Below are 17,589 nucleotides of genomic sequence, written 5' to 3'. Positions count from 1 at the left end.
GGAGAATAGCGAGGCTGGAATGGGGCAACCTGTGCGGGGGCAGGCGGGTGGGCGTAGAGGAGGAACCAACAGGGAGGCCTTCCAGAAGGGGGACTTCAGGCCCAGGGCACACAGTCAGTCCCCCAGGCGAGGGGCGAGCAGGGCCCCCCAAGTCCCGCTCGCCCACGGAGGCACTTTCTACTGGTAGGAACAGCGTCTTTAATGGGCCCCGCCCCCCACGCCCGCCAAACCGCCCCCCTTGCGGGCCACTTTGGCCTCCTCCACCGCGGCACGGAGGGCCCGGGCAGGGTCCCCGCGGAGCCGGGCCAATTCTCCGAGCAGCGCAGCGGAGTCGCCCCCCGCACGGAGCTGTCGGCCGTTCAGAAAATAGTGAGGCAACGTCCCGGCCTCGAGCACTCGGCCCAGCTCGTCTAGCAGCCCGAGGCAGCAGGCGCCCGCATTTTCCGGCCGCGCCAGGTAGAGCGCAGGCAGCCGCTCGCACGCCCAGTACAGCAGCGTCCGCAGGAGGTAGGGCGCCGCCGCCCGGGTCCCGGCCACCAGCGGGCGCAGTAGCGCCTGGGCCGCCGCGTGCGCCTGCAGCAGCGGCGCTGGTATGCGCGCTTTGAGCGCCAGCTCCTGGCGGGCGAAACAGAGCTGCCAGGCGGAGGCGCACGGCCGCTCGGCGCCGCCACCGGGCACCAGGTAGAAGGAAGCCGACTCAGAGGCCAGCGGACCAGCCCACGAGTGGCTCCGAGCCCCCTCGGGCCAGCCCGCCACGGACACCACTGGGATCAGGTCGAAGAGCAGGAGGCGGCGAGGGGGCTCAGGGGTAGCCAGGAGGACGGTGGTGAAACCCGCGTGGCGAGCTGCGTGCACCAGACGCGGAGCACCCGGGACAGGGATCAGAGACTCGGCGACCGCCGCCAGCGTAGCAAAGAACCAGGCAGCCACCTGGGCGGAACATAATGTGGGCCACGCTTCCCGAGCCTCCGACGGCTTTGGGACTGGGCTTTCGACGGCTGCCTTGGTGACGTCACTACTCATTGTTTTCAAAGGTGCGGTAGAGCCAAGGTCGACGACGTCATGCTGAGGCGACTCGGACGCTGAAACATCACTAGGTGATTTTTCCAAAGACACTGGCGACTCGTGCTCAGTGACGTAGCTGTGCGGCTGGTCTACAGAGCTTTGCCAGTCCTTGGAACTTTCTTCGCTCTCCGTTCGGTGGATCGAATCACGTGCTCCTGGGACTGGGGGTCCTAAGCAATCCTGCCACATCTCCCGGATGGGGGTTCCGCACACCATCTCTGGGAGGCAGACCTGTGCGTAACATGATTCCAGGTCCAGTTGCAGTTCAGTGCCGTCCAGTGAAAACATGGGCACTAGGAGTGTGAAGCCGGCATCGTAGTGAGGTCCCCGGGCGTAGGGACCCAGGGGTGCATGCCCCAGATCCAGGGAGCCCTCGCGAATCCCACCACGAAGCAGCAAGAGCTCTGCCTGAGGAGGAAAGCGAGGGTCCCGGCGGTGAACTAGACCTAAAAAAAGGGAACGGATCGTGAGGGCGTCGCCCAAAGCCGGGGCGGGGGCGGGGGCGTGGTGAGGCTGAGAGCTGTGAGTTCCCAAAGGCAAGTAGGGTTACTTACCAAGCAAAGAGAAGACAAAGTCCTTGGCCCGGAGGAGATCGGCTCCCGGCTTGGGCCCGTCACTCCAGCTCTCCTGCACACCCAGCTCCTGGATCAGCTGGGTCAATTCCTGCAGCTGCGCCCCGGAGCAGAAGTCGATGTCCGTGAGCGGCCGAGCTGGGGCCGGGGGCGGCGGGCCCCACCAGGGGGCACTCCCCCAGACTGCGGAAGCCATGCAGTTCTATCGCTTTGGGCTACGGAAAACACGGAAGGGAGGTGGCTTTGCTACCACAAAGTCGTCCCCGTTCTTCCCTCTTTCTGAGGCCGAGCGAGTGCCCCAGACACAAGCTACAAATGGGTCTGTAGATGATGGGTTCTAAATTTAGTCCTCAAAATGAACAAATAAATACTTCTTCTATCCTGGCCCTTTTCTCATATGCAGGTTCCCGCCCCCATGAACTGGTTCACCGGACTCAGCAGGTAAAAAGTAACTGTTGGCTCCTCCTACGGAACGCAGTAGCCAACCTCCGCCGCCGCCCCTTGTCTACCTCCCTTTACCTCTTTTTTGGAAGAGGCTTATTGGTCTGCGGCTTCCCCCTTATGGGAAGCAGTAAGGGTGGGGAGGAGAAATAGATTCAACAGGTTACTTCTTCCTGATGCCCACGTGGCCACGCCCCTACATTTTTTCGGCCACGCCCCTTTCTGGAGGCTGTCGAGGTGGTTTTCGCCGGGTCGGGTCGCCAGTCAGAGCTCAATCACTCCTTTGGCCCTGCTGAGATCCCGCGTTATCCTGGGAGTTGTAGTTTCCCGCTCTACTAGGGCGTAGCAGCCACGCCCCCACATCCTTTCCTGTTCCGCTGAAGTAGTGCCTGATGGAAGTTGTAGTTCCTCTGGAGATAGATTATTCTGTCTCTTTTCACGCCCGTATCAACCCCACTCAAACATTCCTTGGGGTTTGAGAGGGGTAATAGGATGGCTCTGAGTCGCAAAAAATAATGAGGGATGGGCCGGGCGCGGTAGCTCCCGCCTGTAACCCCAGCACTTTGGGAGACTGAGGCGGGTGAATCACCTGAGGTCAGGAGTTCAAGGCCAGCCTGGCCAACATGGCAAAACCCTGTCTCTACTAAAAATACAAAAATTAGCCGGGCATGGTGGCGGACGCCTGTAATCCCAGCTACTTAGGAGGCTGAGGCAGGAGAATCACTTGAACCTAGGAGGCAGAGGGTGCAGTGAGCTGAAATTGTGCCATTGCACTCCAGCCTGGGCGATAAGAGCGAAACTCCACCCTAGGGCCTGGAGAGAGATAGGGACCCCTGCATCCCTGTGTGATACAGGAGCCCTGGTCACTTAGATCTACTAGGGTTCTTCCATGCAAGTATAACTTCCTCATTTTGGGGATGAGGAGTGTACCGCCTAGAAAGGTTACACAGCTGAGCCAGGGAGGTGCTGGAAAGGGGTTCCCTGACTGGATGGGGTGGGGGAGTGCATCTTGCAATCCCAAAAGTGGTATTGTTAGGCAGGAGCACACAGATGGTGACCTAGAAATGGACGTTTGACTCATAGAAGAGACATACATGTTAGTGATGCCCACCTCAGCTCACTGCTACCTGAGTCGTGGCAGGGAAAACACTTTGGGATCTCAAAGTTTTGTTTTGTTTTGTTTTTGAGACTGAGTCTCGCACTGTTGCCCAGACTGGAGTGCTGTGGTGCGATCTCCGCTCACTGCAACCTCCATCTCCCTGGTTCAAGCAATTCTCCTGCCTCAGCCTCCCAAGAAGCTGGGATTACAGGCGCCTGCCACCACACCCAGCTAATTTTTTGTATTTTTAGTAGAGACGGGGTTTCACCATGTTGGCCAGGCTGGTCTTGAACTCCTGACCTCAGGTGATCCTCCCGCCTCGGCCTCCCAAAGTGTTGGAATTATAGGCATGAGCCACTGCACCCGGCCTGGGCCACGACTTCTTACATTCCTTCTGCCCTTGGTCTGTCTCCAGGACGGGATAGGCCTAAGTCCATGGATAAATAATTAAGGAGGGACATCTAGGAAAATTAGAGGCCTGTAAAAGAAGAGACTCCCCAACTGTAGAGATCAATTTTGGAAGCCCAGGACTCAGGGCTTCCTCGTCACTGACAGAGAGATTTTCTTCTTCAGCAACCAGAGCTGGGGTCCCTGGGAGAACCGAGAGCACCAAAGCAGCCCAGAACTGTGCAAGTAGGTTCCCATACACACAAAGCTGGCTGTGACCCAAGAGGCCAGATCAGGAGAACTGGAGACTGGGCTCTTTCTCACAGTCTGGAGTAACCAGGCATCAGACATCCCTGCATCTCACCTCCTCCCCAGAGGGTGGCTTCCGAGGCACTCTAAAAAGAACTAAGTTCTCTGGACTCTGTGGAAGCTTTGAAGATGTTAAGAATGGGTGACAAGGAATAGTTCCTCTAAACTCTAAAGCATGGCTCTCCAATGTAATTTTCTGTGACGATAGCAATGTCCTGAGTTGGTCCTGTCTGATACAGTAGCCACCAGACACCTGTGGCTGTTGAGCACTTGAAATGTAGATAATGTGGCCAGGCGCCCTGGCTCACGCCTGTAATCCCAACACTTTGGGAGGCTGAGGCGGGTGGATCACTTGAGGTCAGGAGTTCGAGACTAGCCTGGCCAACATGGTGAAACCCCATCTCTACTAAAAATACAAAAATTAGCTGGGCGTGGTGGTGCACGCATGTAATCCCAGCTACTCCGGAGGCTGAGGCAGGAGAATCGCTTGCTTGAACCTGGGAGGCAGAGGTTGCAGTGAGCCAAGACTGGGCCATTGCACTCCAGCCTGGGTGACAGAGCGAGACTCTGTCTCAAAAAAAAGAAAATGTAAATTAAAATTAAAAATTTTAAAAATCTGTTCCGCAGTAACATCTACTTTTTTTTTTTGAGACAGAGTCTTGCTGTGTCACCCAGGCTGGAGTGCAATGGTGCGATCTCAGCTCACCACAACTTCCGCCTCCCAGGTTCAAGTGATTCTCCCTGCCTCAGCCTCTCGAATAGCTGGGATTACATGTGTGCACCACCACGCCCAGCTAATTTTTGTATTTTTTATAGAGACGGGGTTTCACCATGTTGGCCAGGCTGGTCTCGAACTCCTGACCTCGTGATCCGCCCACCTCGGCCTCCCAAAGTGCTGGGATTACGGGTGTGAGCCACTACACCAGGCCTAATATATATTTTAATAGCCACATTTGGCTAATGGCTAGTGTATGGGACAGAGCAGCTCTAGGGCCTTGAGGATAATGGGCTTAGCTATGCAGCTATGGAGGAGAAACAGGGACCTGTCCTCAGCGGCTCTGTGGGTGGCCAGCATCGGGGATGGGCTGGAGTGGATGTCCTCAAACACAGAACGTTTCTCTCGCCTCTTTATTCCTGATGCACTTTTGTCCCCGCTTTGTCCAAGGTTCTCATCACATTCTGATATCCCCACTCCTTGATGGTCTCCCCTGAGTCGCCGGGTGCCTCTTGACGAAGGCGCCTAGGAGACAGAGCTTCACACTTGTCCTTGCCCACTGCCGACTGTCTCTGACGGGCATCAAAAATCACATGCCCTGCCCGGCTGCCTGGTCCAGGGCAGTGAGACTTCCAGTTGATATGGGAAGACATAGACATCTGATGATAGTTCTGGTAGCCTGAAGGAACTGTATCCACAGGGCGGTATTCCCCGTGCTGGCTGCCTGCCCACCAGGAGGATGATTGCAGCTCAATTAATACAGGTACCTCTGAGAAGGTCTGCAGGTCATTGGAGACCACTTGGGCCTTGGAAGGGCAGGAGTTCTGATTGAGTTGGACAGGAGCCCAGAGGACGTGCCGCTGTGCGTCCTCCTTCTGAGCAGCCTTCTCAGGCACAGATGACTTCATCAGGGACAGTGTGGACTTTGGGGTCTGAAGTGGGGACAAAAGCTGGACAAAATCAGAACCTAGGGCAGGGCTTGGGTTCTTGTGGAGGCCGGGATCTTGGATGAGGCATGAGTTCTTGTAGGGGCCAGATTCCTGAGTAAGGCCTGAAATCTTGGGGAGGCCAGAGTCTTGGACAAGGGCTGGGTCTTTATGGGGGCCAGGATCTTGATTAATTCCTGGGCACTTGTGGAGATTAGAGTCTTGGCTATGTTTTGAGCTCCTATAAACTCCAACATCTTGGGGAGGGCTAAATCTTCTTTCAACTTTAGTGGCTTGGGTAAGGCTTGGGAGGTTGGAATCTTGAGTAAGGCCTTTAACTTTGTGGCCACCACATTCTTGGATAAGTCCTGGATTCTTGTAGTCTCCTGAGTCTTGGGTAAGGCCTGAGCACTTTGGGAGGCCAGAGGTTTGGACAAGGCCTGGGCTCTTGTGGAGACAAGATTTCTGGATAACTCCTGAGCTCTTATTGACTTCAGAGTCTTGGGCAACATATGGACCCTTCTGTGATCCAGAATCTTCAGTAAGGCCTGGGGTACTACAGACTCCTGGATCTTGGACATTGCCTGTATTCTTGTGACCTCCAGAATCTTTAGAAGAGCCTAGGTTCTTTTGGTGGTCAATTGCTTGGGAGAGATCTTGATTTTTGTAGACCACAGTCTCTTGGTTTGGTTCAAGATTCCTATAGATTCCAGAGTGTTGTGTAAAGCCTGAGCTCCTCTGAAGATCAGAAGTTTGGGTAAATGGTGTTTTCTTGTGGAGGCCAGGGGGTTGGGTGAGACATGGGCTCCTAAGGATACCAGCTTCTTGAGTCAGACCTGTGTTCTTTTGGGGGTGGGAATCTTGAGTAATGCCTGAATTCTTGTGAAGACCAAAGTCTTGAGAAGGGCTTGGATTCTGGCAGAGATAAGAATCTTGGGGAAGGCCTGGGAATTCATGTAGGCCTTGATTTGGAGCAAGGCCTGGATTCTCGTGGAGGCCTGGATCTTGGGTAAGGCCTGGGTTCTTGTGGAGGTCTGGGTTTTGGGCAAGGTCCAGATTCCTGGGAACTCTGGAGTCTTTTGAAGGGCATGGGGTCCTTTGAAGGCCAGAATCTTGGGACAGGCCTAGACTCTTATGACATTCAGGGCATTGGGATTGGATCAGGGGTTGGGAAATGGTGGCAAACAGGGAAGGGATGGGGAATTGGGAAGTGAGGATGGACTGAGGAGACTTGGAGGTTGGAAGAACAGTAGGGGTTTGTATTAAGGTGGAAGGCCTCTGATGGTTGGTGGGTTGAGGAGGGACAAAGGATCTGGGAGGAACGAGAGGCAGGGAAAGAGTGCACGGTGGAGGAAGGGTACACACTGAGCTCTGGGCAGTGGTTGCAGAATGAAAGCAAGGCTTGGCACATGCAGTATCCCGGGAGTAGACAAGGAATTTCGGGTAGACTGGAGCCTGGGAGTCTGTGTTCTTCTCAGAACTGCAAGGATGGAAGCTGCAGTAAGGGGAAGTCTTGGTCTGGGGGAACTTATCTTTGGCATCATCTGAGATCTTCCATTCCATATTCCTCAACTCCACGTAGCCCAGTATGGATCCTGCAGGAAGCTTGGCACTATCCCCACTGCATTGCTTTGTTTGCTCAGATATGCCAGAACTCACCAGGTCCTGACCCTCTCGGGGCCTGAAGAGGGTAGCCAAGTCTTTTCTTGAATACTCAGGGTTCTGGGGGCTGGACACATGGAAGAAATTCTGCTTCGCCCTGCGGGCATCATAGACCACATGGCCAGTGGAGAGGTCATGGCTGAAGGCAGGTGGGGTAGAGGGTGTAGGAGTTATGACGGGGGCAGGGGTGGTGGCAGGGACAGGAGCAGGGACAGGAGCAGGGACAGGAGTGGTAGTCAGGGCCATGACCAGTGCTGGAGCAGGAGTGGGGACAGAGGCTGGGACAGGGGCTGGTGTTGGAGCTAGGACAGGAGTAGCGGCTGGGGCAAGAGTTCCGGAAGGAGCTGGGGTAGAGTCTGGGACAGGAACCGAGTTGCAGACTAGATGAGAGTGGTCTGGGATATACGCTGGGGCATGGGCGGAGGTATACTCAGGGGCGTGGGCCTGGGGGTGGGCTGGGACAGGCATAGGAGTCTGGGCTGGGGAGTGGGCTGGGGCATGGGCTGAGGTGTGTTCAGGGCTGTGGGCCTGGGAGTGAGTATGCTCAGGGGTGTGGGGCGGAGAGTGGGTTTGGGCCTGGGCTGACGTATGGGCTTTAGTGTGAGCTGAGGCCTGGGCTGGTGTAAGGGCTGGGGTGTGAACTTGGATGTGGGCTGGCGTCTGAGCTGGGGTAGGGGCAGAGGTGTGGGCTTGGGCCTGGGCTGAGGTGTCCTGGGCCTGGGAGTGGGTGCCCTCAGGGGTGCGGGCCTTGGAGTGGGTCCAGGAGTGGGCAGAGGTGTGCACAGCGGTGTGGTCTGCGGAGTGGGTCCAGGGGTGGGTTGGGGTGCACACAGGAGTGTGGGTTGGGGAGTGGTCCTGGGCCTGAGCTGAGGCCTCGGCTGGGGCACAGTCTGGGGTCTTAGTCTTGCTCTCTTGGGGCAGGTGGCATAGACCCGTGTCCAACTTGCTCATCTTTGGGAACTGGGAAGATGTCTCTGGACTGGAGAGCAAGGAGGCTTCAGCCCTTAACGCTGTGACCTGAGGGGCCTCCCCCACGCCCATCATCCCCTCCTTGTACAGTCCCCATGCAGACTCCCTGGGAAGCCCGGCACGTCCACATTTAGGGGACATCCAGCAGCACGCAGAAACCTCATCGTTCGTGTCTGGTATCCAGGAGTCAAGCTGGTTAACGCGCCTGAGCAGGAAGCCTGGGCGAGGACGGACGCGGGAAGAGACTTTTGAACACAGGTTCTTGGGATCCACGGAGGAGCGAATACATATGGGATGGCTGCCGCTGGGTTGCTTGTCTGCCGGGAGAGGTAGGATAGGACAATGCCTGGGTTCCCTAGGGACTAAGAACTGGGCCAGGGATAGGAGAAAGGGGACAGGCCCATATCCCTGGGAGCCCGTACAGGGGCCCACTCACCTTTGGGAAAAAAATGATGGAAAAGAATCCGCAAGGAGCTCTTCAGATGCTTCCAGAGCTGAGGGGAGTGGGAGGGCGGGTGAGTCCGGAAGCAGGGTGAGCCCCTAAGTCCAACTCTTATCTGGCCACACCCCAACAGCCCTCCCACCTCAGCCCCTTCAAGACCCCAGGACTCCCCCAACCCTGCTACCCAGATCCTGCCCTGACCAGAGTCACCACGTTGATCCACACGTTGAGCAAGATGAAGCTGCCCAGAAGAAGAAGAATCGAGTCTCCTAAGTCCTGGCACTTCCTGGAGTTGGTGCCAGAGCACACCTGGGCCCCATGATAGGCTTGCCCACCCATGGCCTGGGGTCCCAGGACTGCCTGGGCCCCCGGCCCTCACACAGTCACTAGGAGCAAGACTCCTGTTGTTGGGGAGGGGGTAGACTGAGTCATAATGAGGCAGGTGGCCAGGGTCACAATGAGGAAGGTCGAGGAAGAGGAGGGCCCAGGGTGGGACTCTCTGGTAACCAGGTTTGAGTAACCAGGTATGGACAGTCAAACAGGGTCTGGAAGCCAGTGACCCTCTCCTGTTTCTCCATCGTTCTCTACTGCTGGGTGACTCACTCACTCACTCATTCCATCACTCCTGCAGTTTCTTTCTTTCTTTCTTTCTTTCTTTTTTGAGATGGAGTCTTGCTCTGTCATCCAGGCTGGAGTGCAGTGGTGCAATTTTGACTCACTGCAACCTCTGCTTCCCAGGTTCAAGCGATTCTCTGCCTCAGCCCCCCGAATAGCTGTAGCTGGGACTACAGGCATGCACGACACCTGACTAATTTTTGTATTTTTCGTAGAGACGGGGTTTCTTTTTTTTTTTTGAGATGCAGTCTTGCTCTGTCACCCAGGTTGGAGTGCAGTGGTGTGATCTCGGCTCACTGCAACCTCTGCCTCCCGGGTTCAAGTGATGCTCCTGCCTCAGCCTCCCAAGTAGCTGGGACTACAGGTGCCCGCCACCACACTCGGCTAATTTTTTGTATTTTTTTAGTAGAGACGGGGTTTCACCGTGTTAGCCAGGATGGTCTCAATCTCCTGACCTCGTAATCTGCCCACCTCAGCCTCCCAAAGTGCTGGGATTATAGGCATGTGCCACCGCGCCTAACCAAGACGGGGTTTTATCATGTTAGCCAGGCTGGTCCCGAACTCCTGGCCTCAAGTGATCTGGCCTCCCAAAGTGCTGTACAGGTGTGAGCCACCGCACCGGGCCACTCCTGCAGTTTCATTTCAGAATCCTGAACCCTTTACCTCTTGACCACACCAGAGACTGGGAAGACCTCCGCCTCAGAGCCCTGGGGAAGGCATGGCTGGAATCCAGAGCCTCGGCCTGGTCCTGTACCATGTGCTAAGTAAATCCCAAAGAGCTCCACTCAAGACACTGAGTTCAGAATCCAGACCTGATCCTTGCTGGAAACAGGGAGAATAAAGAGCCTGGGTGGTTGTCGTCAGCCAGTGCAAGATCTACGTAGTGCGTGCTGCAGACCAGGAGGGCCAGCTGGCAGCCGCATGGCCACTAACCCAAGGGGTGCCTCACACCAAGAAGGGGACACTGGTTTCTCATTTCAGGAAGCCAAGGGCAGGGACCCAGGCTGGCCGAAGGAGTGGCACTCCCACGCCACAGACCACCACAGTGTTTCCTGGACTCTGTTTCTCTTTATTCCTCTCCCTCCACGCCCTGCCCCGCACCCCACATCCGCCTGCTGCTCAGTTGAGTTTCTCCGTCTGGCTCCTGTGCAGAGAGGGCCTCAAGGTGGAGGTGGAAGCCGGTGGCAGTGAGCTGGACCTGGCTCCGCTCTCCTGCACCTGCCGCTTCAGCTCCAGACTGTCGTATACCTGGTAGTTGGCATTGCCCCCTGGATTCCGGCTGAGTGGGACGAACATGGTCGGGGGAGGGGCGGGATCTGCAGCCTGGACTTTGGGCCGGGGCTGGGAGGAATGGGGGACTAGCACTGAGCTTGGAGCTGGGGTCCGTTGGTGGGAGGCCTCGCCCAACACCGTGAGGGAGGCAGAGGTAGTCAGAGGACGCCGGGCGGGCAGAGCCTCAGCCCAGTCAGCTGCCCGGCGCCGCACCTCATGGGGGTCCCGGGAGCTGTAGCCCAAGGGTTCCGTGGATGGGTGGGGGCTGCGGTGGGACTGGCCGTAAGCATGACCAAGCAAGCTCTGCCGGTGGGACTGTGGGGAGTGGTGCTCCCAGCAGCCCTGGGCCTCAGGCCGGGCGTTCCGGGACACCAAGGCAGGGGGGCGCTCAAAGCCCTCCATGCCACGATGCCACTGATCCCAGGAGTCATACAGTATCCAGCCCACTGAGGGGTAAGGACTGTGCCCCGCGGGGACCCAAGAGGGGTTAGGGGGCAGCCGGTGGGGAGGTGGTGGAGAAGAGGCCCACTGCTCAGCCTCCACATTGCCCCACAGTCGGGACTGGGAATCGTGGCGCCCATAGGACTGCAGCCTCAGCTCGGACTTGGCCTCTACACGCTTGGGCATGCAGCGCAGCTCAGGTGACAGGTAGAGAGAGGGTGGTGGCAGACTGGCCAGGACACTACCCTGGCGGCCCCACAGCCCTACATTGGAGGGCAGGCCCGCTCTCTGATAAAACCCACCCCAGCTGCCACGTGGGTACTTGGGATACGGGAAGGGCAGGTTGTCCTCTTCCTCCAGGTAGGAATCCGGGTCCTCCTGATCAAAGAAAGGCGCTCGGTGTAGTTGTGACATCTTTTGGCTGCGACGTGGGTTACAGAAGACTGAACGGCTATAGGGGATTTTTCTGTAGTTCTGCGGCCGCTGCTGGTAGTTGCGGCAGCGACAGCGACAACGGCGGTGGCGGCGGCGGCGGCGGCGGCGACGAAGACAACGAGGAAGACCGCTGCTGTGATGGTTGGAGAAATGGTGGCAGGAGAAAGAGGAGTACTGCGTGGGTCGGGACATCTTCACCTGCACAGGGTCCAGGATGCAGTGGATGTGGACATCCTGAGCCTTGTCTGGGGCACCACTGGGGGGACTTTCGCTGGTCTGAATTTCATCTGAGGAAGGCAAGAGTCCATGAAGTCAGGGCAATTGTCAGAAGGGCTCAAGGTTGGGAAAACACTGGGGCCTGGGTTTCTAGGGCCATTGTCAGGGGTGGGGATGGGGGTCCCCTACCTCTCCAGCAGCCACACTTACTTTTCTGAGTAGCCCAATCAATCATCTTGTCTAAGGCATTCTGGAGTCCATGCCACATCTGGGGCAGGGTGGAAGAGAGTGAAGGCCAGGCCCTCCGCGCCCAGTGCCACCACCCCTGCCCCCGCCCCAATCTAGACCGCACCTGCAGGTGGAGATGTAGGCTGCAGCTGGCTCCCACCCTCGGCCCTCTTCACCCCCAGAGGTGGTCCACAATCATCACTGACCATAGTTGCCACGTTGATGCCAATGTTGACAAGAACGATGAGGCCCAGCAGCAGGAACAAGATGTCCTCGGCATCATGGGGGCTTTCTTGATATTGATTGCAACATTTCAGGGTGTTATGCCATAGCTGGTTTTCCATGGAGGGGGGTCCTAGGGCCACCTGGGCCGCCCCCCTCCGCCCCCACCCCCGGCCCCAACCCACACTGCACTCATGCCAATCCCCGGAGATAACTACAAGCTGGTAAGGGAGCCAGGTCACAATGAGGCGAGCTAGCAAGAGTCACAATGTGGAGGTGGCAGCTTTTATCCATTCTGCTGGCCCCTTCTACCGCCATCTCCACCCTTGGCTCCTACTTGGTGGAGCCCGGTCCCGAGATATCTCAGCTCTCATTCTTTTCCTCTGTCTCCACGAGGTTTGCTTAACCCCACAGCTGGTTCCTGAGCTGAAGATAGGGTAGTTAGAAGATGACACAGTTGTCACAGGGGTTGAAGCATGCATAAGATATGTCCTGTTTCATTGTTCTTTTGAGACATTATGGCAACTTACATAGCCTGTTGGTGTGCCTTGCCCCATGGTTACTTTGGGGCCAGTATCTAGGGTGACTAGATGGGCGGGTGACACTGCATCCCCTCGGGCATCACCCTGCTGTACCAGCCCCTCCCTACTCTGCCCATTTCCCTGTCAAAATTCCTCTAGCTCCCATCTCTGCCCATTCTTCCTGGCCAGAGACTCCAGCCCTAGGTGTTGGTGGTCCGTGAGCCCACCAGCCACTTTGTCACACTGACATCTGCCTCACTGAGGTTGCTGCCTCTGCTGGGAACCAACCCCAGCCATGGTTTCTCCATCCTAACCACCTGTACTCCCACCAACCCACCCTTACTCCAAGGTGAAAAACAGTTAAGCTACTACCTGAAGAAAACCCAGGCTGGGCGCGGTGGCTCAGGCCTGTAATCCCAGCACTTTGGGAGGCTGAGGTGGGTGGATCACCTGAGGTCAGGAGTTCCAACCTGGCCAACGTAGTGAAACCCCGTCTCTATTAAAAATACAAAAATTAGCTGGGTGTGGTGGTGCATGCCTGTAGTCCCAGCTACTCGGGAGGCTGAGGCAGGAGAATCATTTGAACCCAGGAGGTGGAGGTTGCAGCAAGCCGAGCTCTCGCCGTTGCACTCCAGCTTGGGTGACACATCAAGACTCTGTGTCCAAAAAAAAAAGGAAGGAAGGAAGGAAGGAAGGAAGGAAGGAAACTTGCTGGGCGCAGTGGCTCACGCCTGTAATCCCAGGCAGGTGGACCACCTGAGGTCAGGAGTTAGAGACCAGCCTGGCCAACATGGCGAAACCTCTACTAAAAACACAAAAATTAGCTTGGCATGGTGGTGGGCGCTTGTAATCCCAGCTACTTGGGAGGCTGAGGCAGGAGAATCGCTTGAACCTGGGAGGTGGAGGTTGCAGTGAGCTGAGATCGCGCCACTGAAGTCCGGCCTAGGTGACAGAGTGAGACTGTCTTAAAACAAACAAACAACCCAACAACAACAACAACAAGAAAACCACATGAAATTAACAAAGCACAAAATAGATGTAATTGTTAATATACCAAAAAGAGTGTTTGACTTAGAACAGGTGCATCACTGGGGTCTGTGGCGCCCTGGAGACGGCAAGCCATTTGTTTACACAGTGAACCACTCAGCAGAAAGAAAGGCCAGTGAGCATATCCCATCCAGCCTCCAAACACAGAGTAGATGCTCAATATATATCCACTGAATGGAATCCGTTGAAAATGATCAGTAACATTAGTTGAATGAGAGAAGTAGGGCCATTTGCAAACAGGCCGTCTGCTCACATTCCAGGAATCTGTCTAGAGTGGAAGGTGAAGTCCAGCTCCCTCAGCCTGGGCTCACGCACACGGTTGCTTGTTCTCAAGTGTTATGTGTGTGCATGTGTGTATGATCCCAATTGTGTAGGAGAAGGGCAGGGCCTGAGTTTCTCTGTTTCTCAGTTTCTGAGTTCACATGGAGAACTGGGGAAGGTGGGAGATTCTGGTGGGTCAGGCTGGCTCTGCAGCAATGGGATGGAGCATCTGAGGCCATGAGCTTGATCCTCAGTGTCTGTGTAACCATGAGCAAGACCCTTAGCTTCTCTGAACTTAGTCTCCTCACTGGTGACATGGTGAGTTAATCAAAGGAGTGAGGTCACAGAGGGCTGTGATGTTACAGTGAGGTACCTCTTGATGGGGGCCCCAATATTTCTTTTCTCTTTTTTTTTGAGATGGAGTCTCGCTCTGTCACCCAGGCTGCAGTGTAGTGGCGCAATCTCGGCTCACTGCAAGCTCCGCCTCCTGGGTTCACGCCATTCTCCTGCCTCAGCCTCCCAAGTAGCTGGGACTACAGGCACCCACCACCACGCCCGGCTAATTTTTTGTTTTCATATTTTTAGTAGAGATGGGGTTTCACCATGTTAGCCAGGATAGTCTCGATCTCCTGACCTTGTGATCCACCCGCCTCGGCCTCCCAAAGTGCTGGGATTACAGGTGTGAGCCACCACGCCCAGCCTTTTTTTTTTTTTTTTTTGACGGAGTCTCACTCTGTTGCCCAGGCTGGGGTGCAGTGGCACCATCTTGGCTCACTGCAACCTCTGCCTCCCAGGTTCACACCATTCTCCTGCCTCAGCCTCCCGAGTAGCTGGGACTACAGGCGCCCGCCATCACGCCCGGCTAATTTTTTTTATTTTTTATTTTTTATTTTTTAGTAGAGACGGGGTTTCACCGTGTTAGCCAGGATGGTCTCGATCTCCTGACCTCGAGATCCGCCCGCCTCGGCTTCCCAAAGTGCTGGGATTACAGGCGTTAGCCACTGCGCCCAGCCAAGGGGGCCCCAATATTTCATCCTCTGCTCCAATCCTGCTTAATGGTACAGGATCTTCAGGGTGACTGGGGAACTGTGAAGGACTAGACGCCCTCTCAGCCATCCCTCCCCAAATAAACCAGGGCTTACGTGGGAACCAGGCCTCACCTGTGGCTGCAGCCTAATCCTGGGCTCTGGCAGGCACCAGCCTTCTGAGGAGCTAGGGCCATGGAGATGGAGGTCTCTCCTCTAGTGCACGACTGCCTGGGGACCTGGGGTAGAATTTAGGGGCTTCTCTGTGCACTAAAGAAAACAAGGTATTAACTGGGCGTGGCGGTGCCTGTTGTCCCAGCTACTCAGGAGGCTGAGGCAGGAAGACTGCTTGAGCTCAGGAGGTTGAGTCTCCAGTGAGCCATGATTGCACCACTGCACTCCAGCCTGGGTGACAGATCAAGACCCTGTCTCAGGGGAGGGGGAGGAAACAGTCTGGGCACAGTGGCTCACGCCTGCAATCCCAGAACTTTCAGAGGTTGAGGCAGGCAGATCGATTGAGCCCAGGAGTTCGAGACCAGCCTAGGCAAAGTAGTGAAACCCAATCTCTACAAAAAATAGTGGTGCGGCCGGGGCGGGGTGGCTCACACCTGTTATCCCAGAGCTTTGGGAGGCCAAGGCGGGCGAATCACCTGAGGTCAGGAGTTCAAGACCAGCCTGGCCAACATGGCAAAACCCCATCTGCACTAAAAATACAAAAATTAGCAGGGCATGGTGGCACACACCTGTAGTCCCAGATACTCAGGAGGCTGAAGGCAGGAGAATCGGTTGAACCTGGGAGGCAGAGGTTGCAGTGAGCCAAGATTGTGCCATTGCAGTCCAGTGTGGGTGACAAGAATAGGACTCTGTCTTAAAAACAAAAACAACCACACACACACACACACACACAAAAACCAACCAACCAACCAAACAACAACAACAACAACAACAAAAAACTAGTGGCCCATGCCTGTAGTCCTAGCTACTCAGGAGGCTGAGGTGGGAGACAGTTGGGACTGCAGTGAACTGTGATTGCACCACTGCACTCCAACCTGGGCAACAGAGAAGACCCTGTCTCAAAAAAAAAATAAATAAATAAATAAAAAATAAAAAATTTGAAAACAAGGTAGAGGCAGGTAAGAGCCTTGGAACCCAGAAGGGCCTGGGAAAGGCTGAGGACAGGGACAGGCCTGTGGGGCAAAAGGTTAATGAGGGTCCTCAGGGCTCAGGGCCCTGTGGCTAGGGAGAGCATTCTCTTCACAGTCACAGCTTCTAGGTGCTGTGTGGGCCCTGGCACCCCAACACCACCACAGATCACCTCCTCTCTCCTTTTTATTTTTTTCCAGTCACTTCCCAGTTAGGGAACGGTACACCCAATTCTTGCTTGTCTCCTCAGCAGTGCTGGATCCGGAGGCCAGGGGGTAGCAGTGGGACAGGGCCTCCACCTCCCGGGTCAGTTCCCGAAGCCGCCGCCTCACATCCCGGGCATCATACACTATTCGGCCTGAGGAGCGGCGCCGGGAAAATTCAGGGATGACTGCTGGGCCCAGGATGGGAGCTGGGACAGGCTGGTACTGAGCCACCTCTGCCTCTGGCACCGCCCCCTCCCCACCGTTCTTGTGGCTAGGAGCCTCAGGGCTGGGAGGTGGGGGGTTCACGGGATACACATAGGCCCTTAGGCCCAGCTCGGACCGTATGCCTGTTTTGAGGGGTCTTTCCTCTACGGTAGGCTGGAAGCGGATGGTCTGGGGAGGGGGCTCCGGGGCATCCTGAGTCCAGGGAACCCAGGTCCCCTGAGTGTGTTGGAAGCCTTCCCAGTCCTCGGGGCCATCCCAGTGGTAGGAGCAGATGGCTGGGTACTGATGGGGCTTCTCGTCATCAGTGTCAGGAGCCCAAGCTACTGGGCAGTGAGCACAGCATGTGGGAGAGCCTCGACGGCGATGGTGGCGAGCTGGGGGTGGGGTCACAGTCATCTTCACAGGGTCCATGGTGCACCGAAGATGGACTGCAGGGGAACTCTGCTTCTTAGGGGGCTGGGTCTGCTTTCCGAGTGAGGATGACTTGGGAGCTTCTGTGGATGGGGGAGAGGTGAGACTAGCGGGGAGGCCAGCTCCTACAGGCATGGAGAGGCAGGGCCCAGGGAGGGCAGCCGCACAGCTATGGTGTCTGAGAGGGGCGAGCAAGAAGGGAAGGGGCTAATTTAGGGCTGAGGCTAGAGCACTTGGTTTCTGCCCCTCCTATGCCCCAGCCCCCAGACCTGCTTACCTTTCTCACAAATGGTATCATGGAACACTTGGTATAAGACACCACGGAATCGGCTCCAGAGCTAGGTGAGGGAAGACACAGTGATCCCAGGCAGGCCCTCGCCGGCAGGCCTGCCCCCCACTATCCCACCAGCTCCCTCCCATCCGGCCCCACTCTGACCAGGGTCACTATATTGATGCTAATGTTAACGCAGATGATGAGGCCCAGCAGCAACAGGACAGAGTTGCCCAGGTCCTGGCAGCTGTTGCTGTTGCAGTTGTGATACGAGGCCCACTCGGGCCTCGGCCGCTCAGCCATGGCCATGGGGTCCCTAGGACCACCGGGGCCCTTACGCCCCCAGCCCACCGTGCCCACAGTGTCCACTGACTGCCTGCCTGTCCCTGAGGGTCTTGGGAGTGAACGGGTCACAATGGTGCCAGGCCACTCCTTTCCAGTGTGCCAAGGGGCTACCCTGAGT

The 17,589-nt window shown here is 56.3% G+C and overlaps 4 protein-coding genes across 9 annotated transcripts; all 4 read right to left on the bottom strand.

The window, feature by feature from the left end:
- Positions 1–178: 178 nt before the first annotated feature.
- On the bottom strand, positions 179–8,927 carry TMEM102 (transmembrane protein 102). Of its 3 annotated transcripts, XM_054536163.2 has the most exons (4): positions 8,789–8,927; positions 8,582–8,639; positions 1,620–1,852; positions 179–1,511 (listed from the first exon to the last, which is right to left on the bottom strand). In XM_054536163.2, the coding sequence occupies exons 3-4, from the start codon at positions 1,831–1,833 to the stop codon at positions 199–201; spliced, it is 1,527 nt and encodes a 508-aa protein (XP_054392138.2). In that variant the 5' UTR covers positions 1,834–1,852; positions 8,582–8,639; positions 8,789–8,927; the 3' UTR covers positions 179–198. The 3 variants fall into 3 exon arrangements, with proteins under 3 accessions (XP_054392138.2, XP_054392137.2, XP_054392136.2); XM_054536162.2 differs by lacking the exons at positions 8,582–8,639; positions 8,789–8,927 and adding an exon at positions 7,174–7,288; XM_054536161.2 differs by lacking the exons at positions 8,582–8,639; positions 8,789–8,927 and having other exon boundaries at positions 1,620–3,350.
- Positions 4,988–8,978, bottom strand: SPEM3 (SPEM family member 3). Its single transcript, XM_054536160.2, is given in 4 exon segments — positions 4,988–5,081; positions 5,083–8,462; positions 8,582–8,639; positions 8,789–8,978. Coding segments are annotated over 4 exon segments (3,612 nt in total). The 5' UTR covers positions 8,927–8,978; the 3' UTR covers positions 4,988–5,045.
- A 1,272-nt stretch (positions 8,979–10,250) lies between these two features.
- SPEM2 (SPEM family member 2) lies at positions 10,251–12,245 on the bottom strand. Of its 2 annotated transcripts, XM_024235529.3 has the most exons (3): positions 12,001–12,245; positions 11,777–11,834; positions 10,251–11,637 (listed from the first exon to the last, which is right to left on the bottom strand). In XM_024235529.3, exons 1-3 carry the CDS (start codon positions 12,136–12,138, stop codon positions 10,322–10,324), a joined length of 1,512 nt encoding a protein of 503 aa, XP_024091297.3. In that variant the 5' UTR covers positions 12,139–12,245; the 3' UTR covers positions 10,251–10,321. The 2 variants fall into 2 exon arrangements, with proteins under 2 accessions (XP_024091297.3, XP_054392133.2); XM_054536158.2 differs by lacking the exon at positions 11,777–11,834 and having other exon boundaries at positions 12,001–12,183.
- A 43-nt stretch (positions 12,246–12,288) lies between these two features.
- Positions 12,289–17,526, bottom strand: SPEM1 (spermatid maturation 1). Of its 3 annotated transcripts, XR_008515282.2 has the most exons (6): positions 17,292–17,526; positions 17,133–17,193; positions 16,186–16,938; positions 15,614–15,662; positions 15,006–15,140; positions 12,289–12,442 (listed from the first exon to the last, which is right to left on the bottom strand). XR_008515282.2 is itself a non-coding variant. In XM_002826960.4 (3 exons), exons 1-3 carry the CDS (start codon positions 17,433–17,435, stop codon positions 16,214–16,216), a joined length of 930 nt encoding a protein of 309 aa, XP_002827006.1. In that variant the 5' UTR covers positions 17,436–17,526; the 3' UTR covers positions 16,182–16,213. The 3 variants fall into 3 exon arrangements, 1 of the variants encoding a protein (XP_002827006.1); XR_008515284.2 differs by lacking the exon at positions 12,289–12,442 and having other exon boundaries at positions 15,026–15,109; XM_002826960.4 differs by lacking the exons at positions 12,289–12,442; positions 15,006–15,140; positions 15,614–15,662 and having other exon boundaries at positions 16,182–16,938.
- Between the last annotated feature and the right edge of the window lie 63 nt (positions 17,527–17,589).

This window comes from Pongo abelii, chromosome 19, assembly GCF_028885655.2.
Source record: "Pongo abelii isolate AG06213 chromosome 19, NHGRI_mPonAbe1-v2.0_pri, whole genome shotgun sequence".
Classification (NCBI taxonomy): Eukaryota; Metazoa; Chordata; class Mammalia; order Primates; family Hominidae; genus Pongo; species Pongo abelii.
Note: the sequence above shows the minus strand (reverse complement) of the source record. Positions and strands in the feature narration are given on the sequence as shown.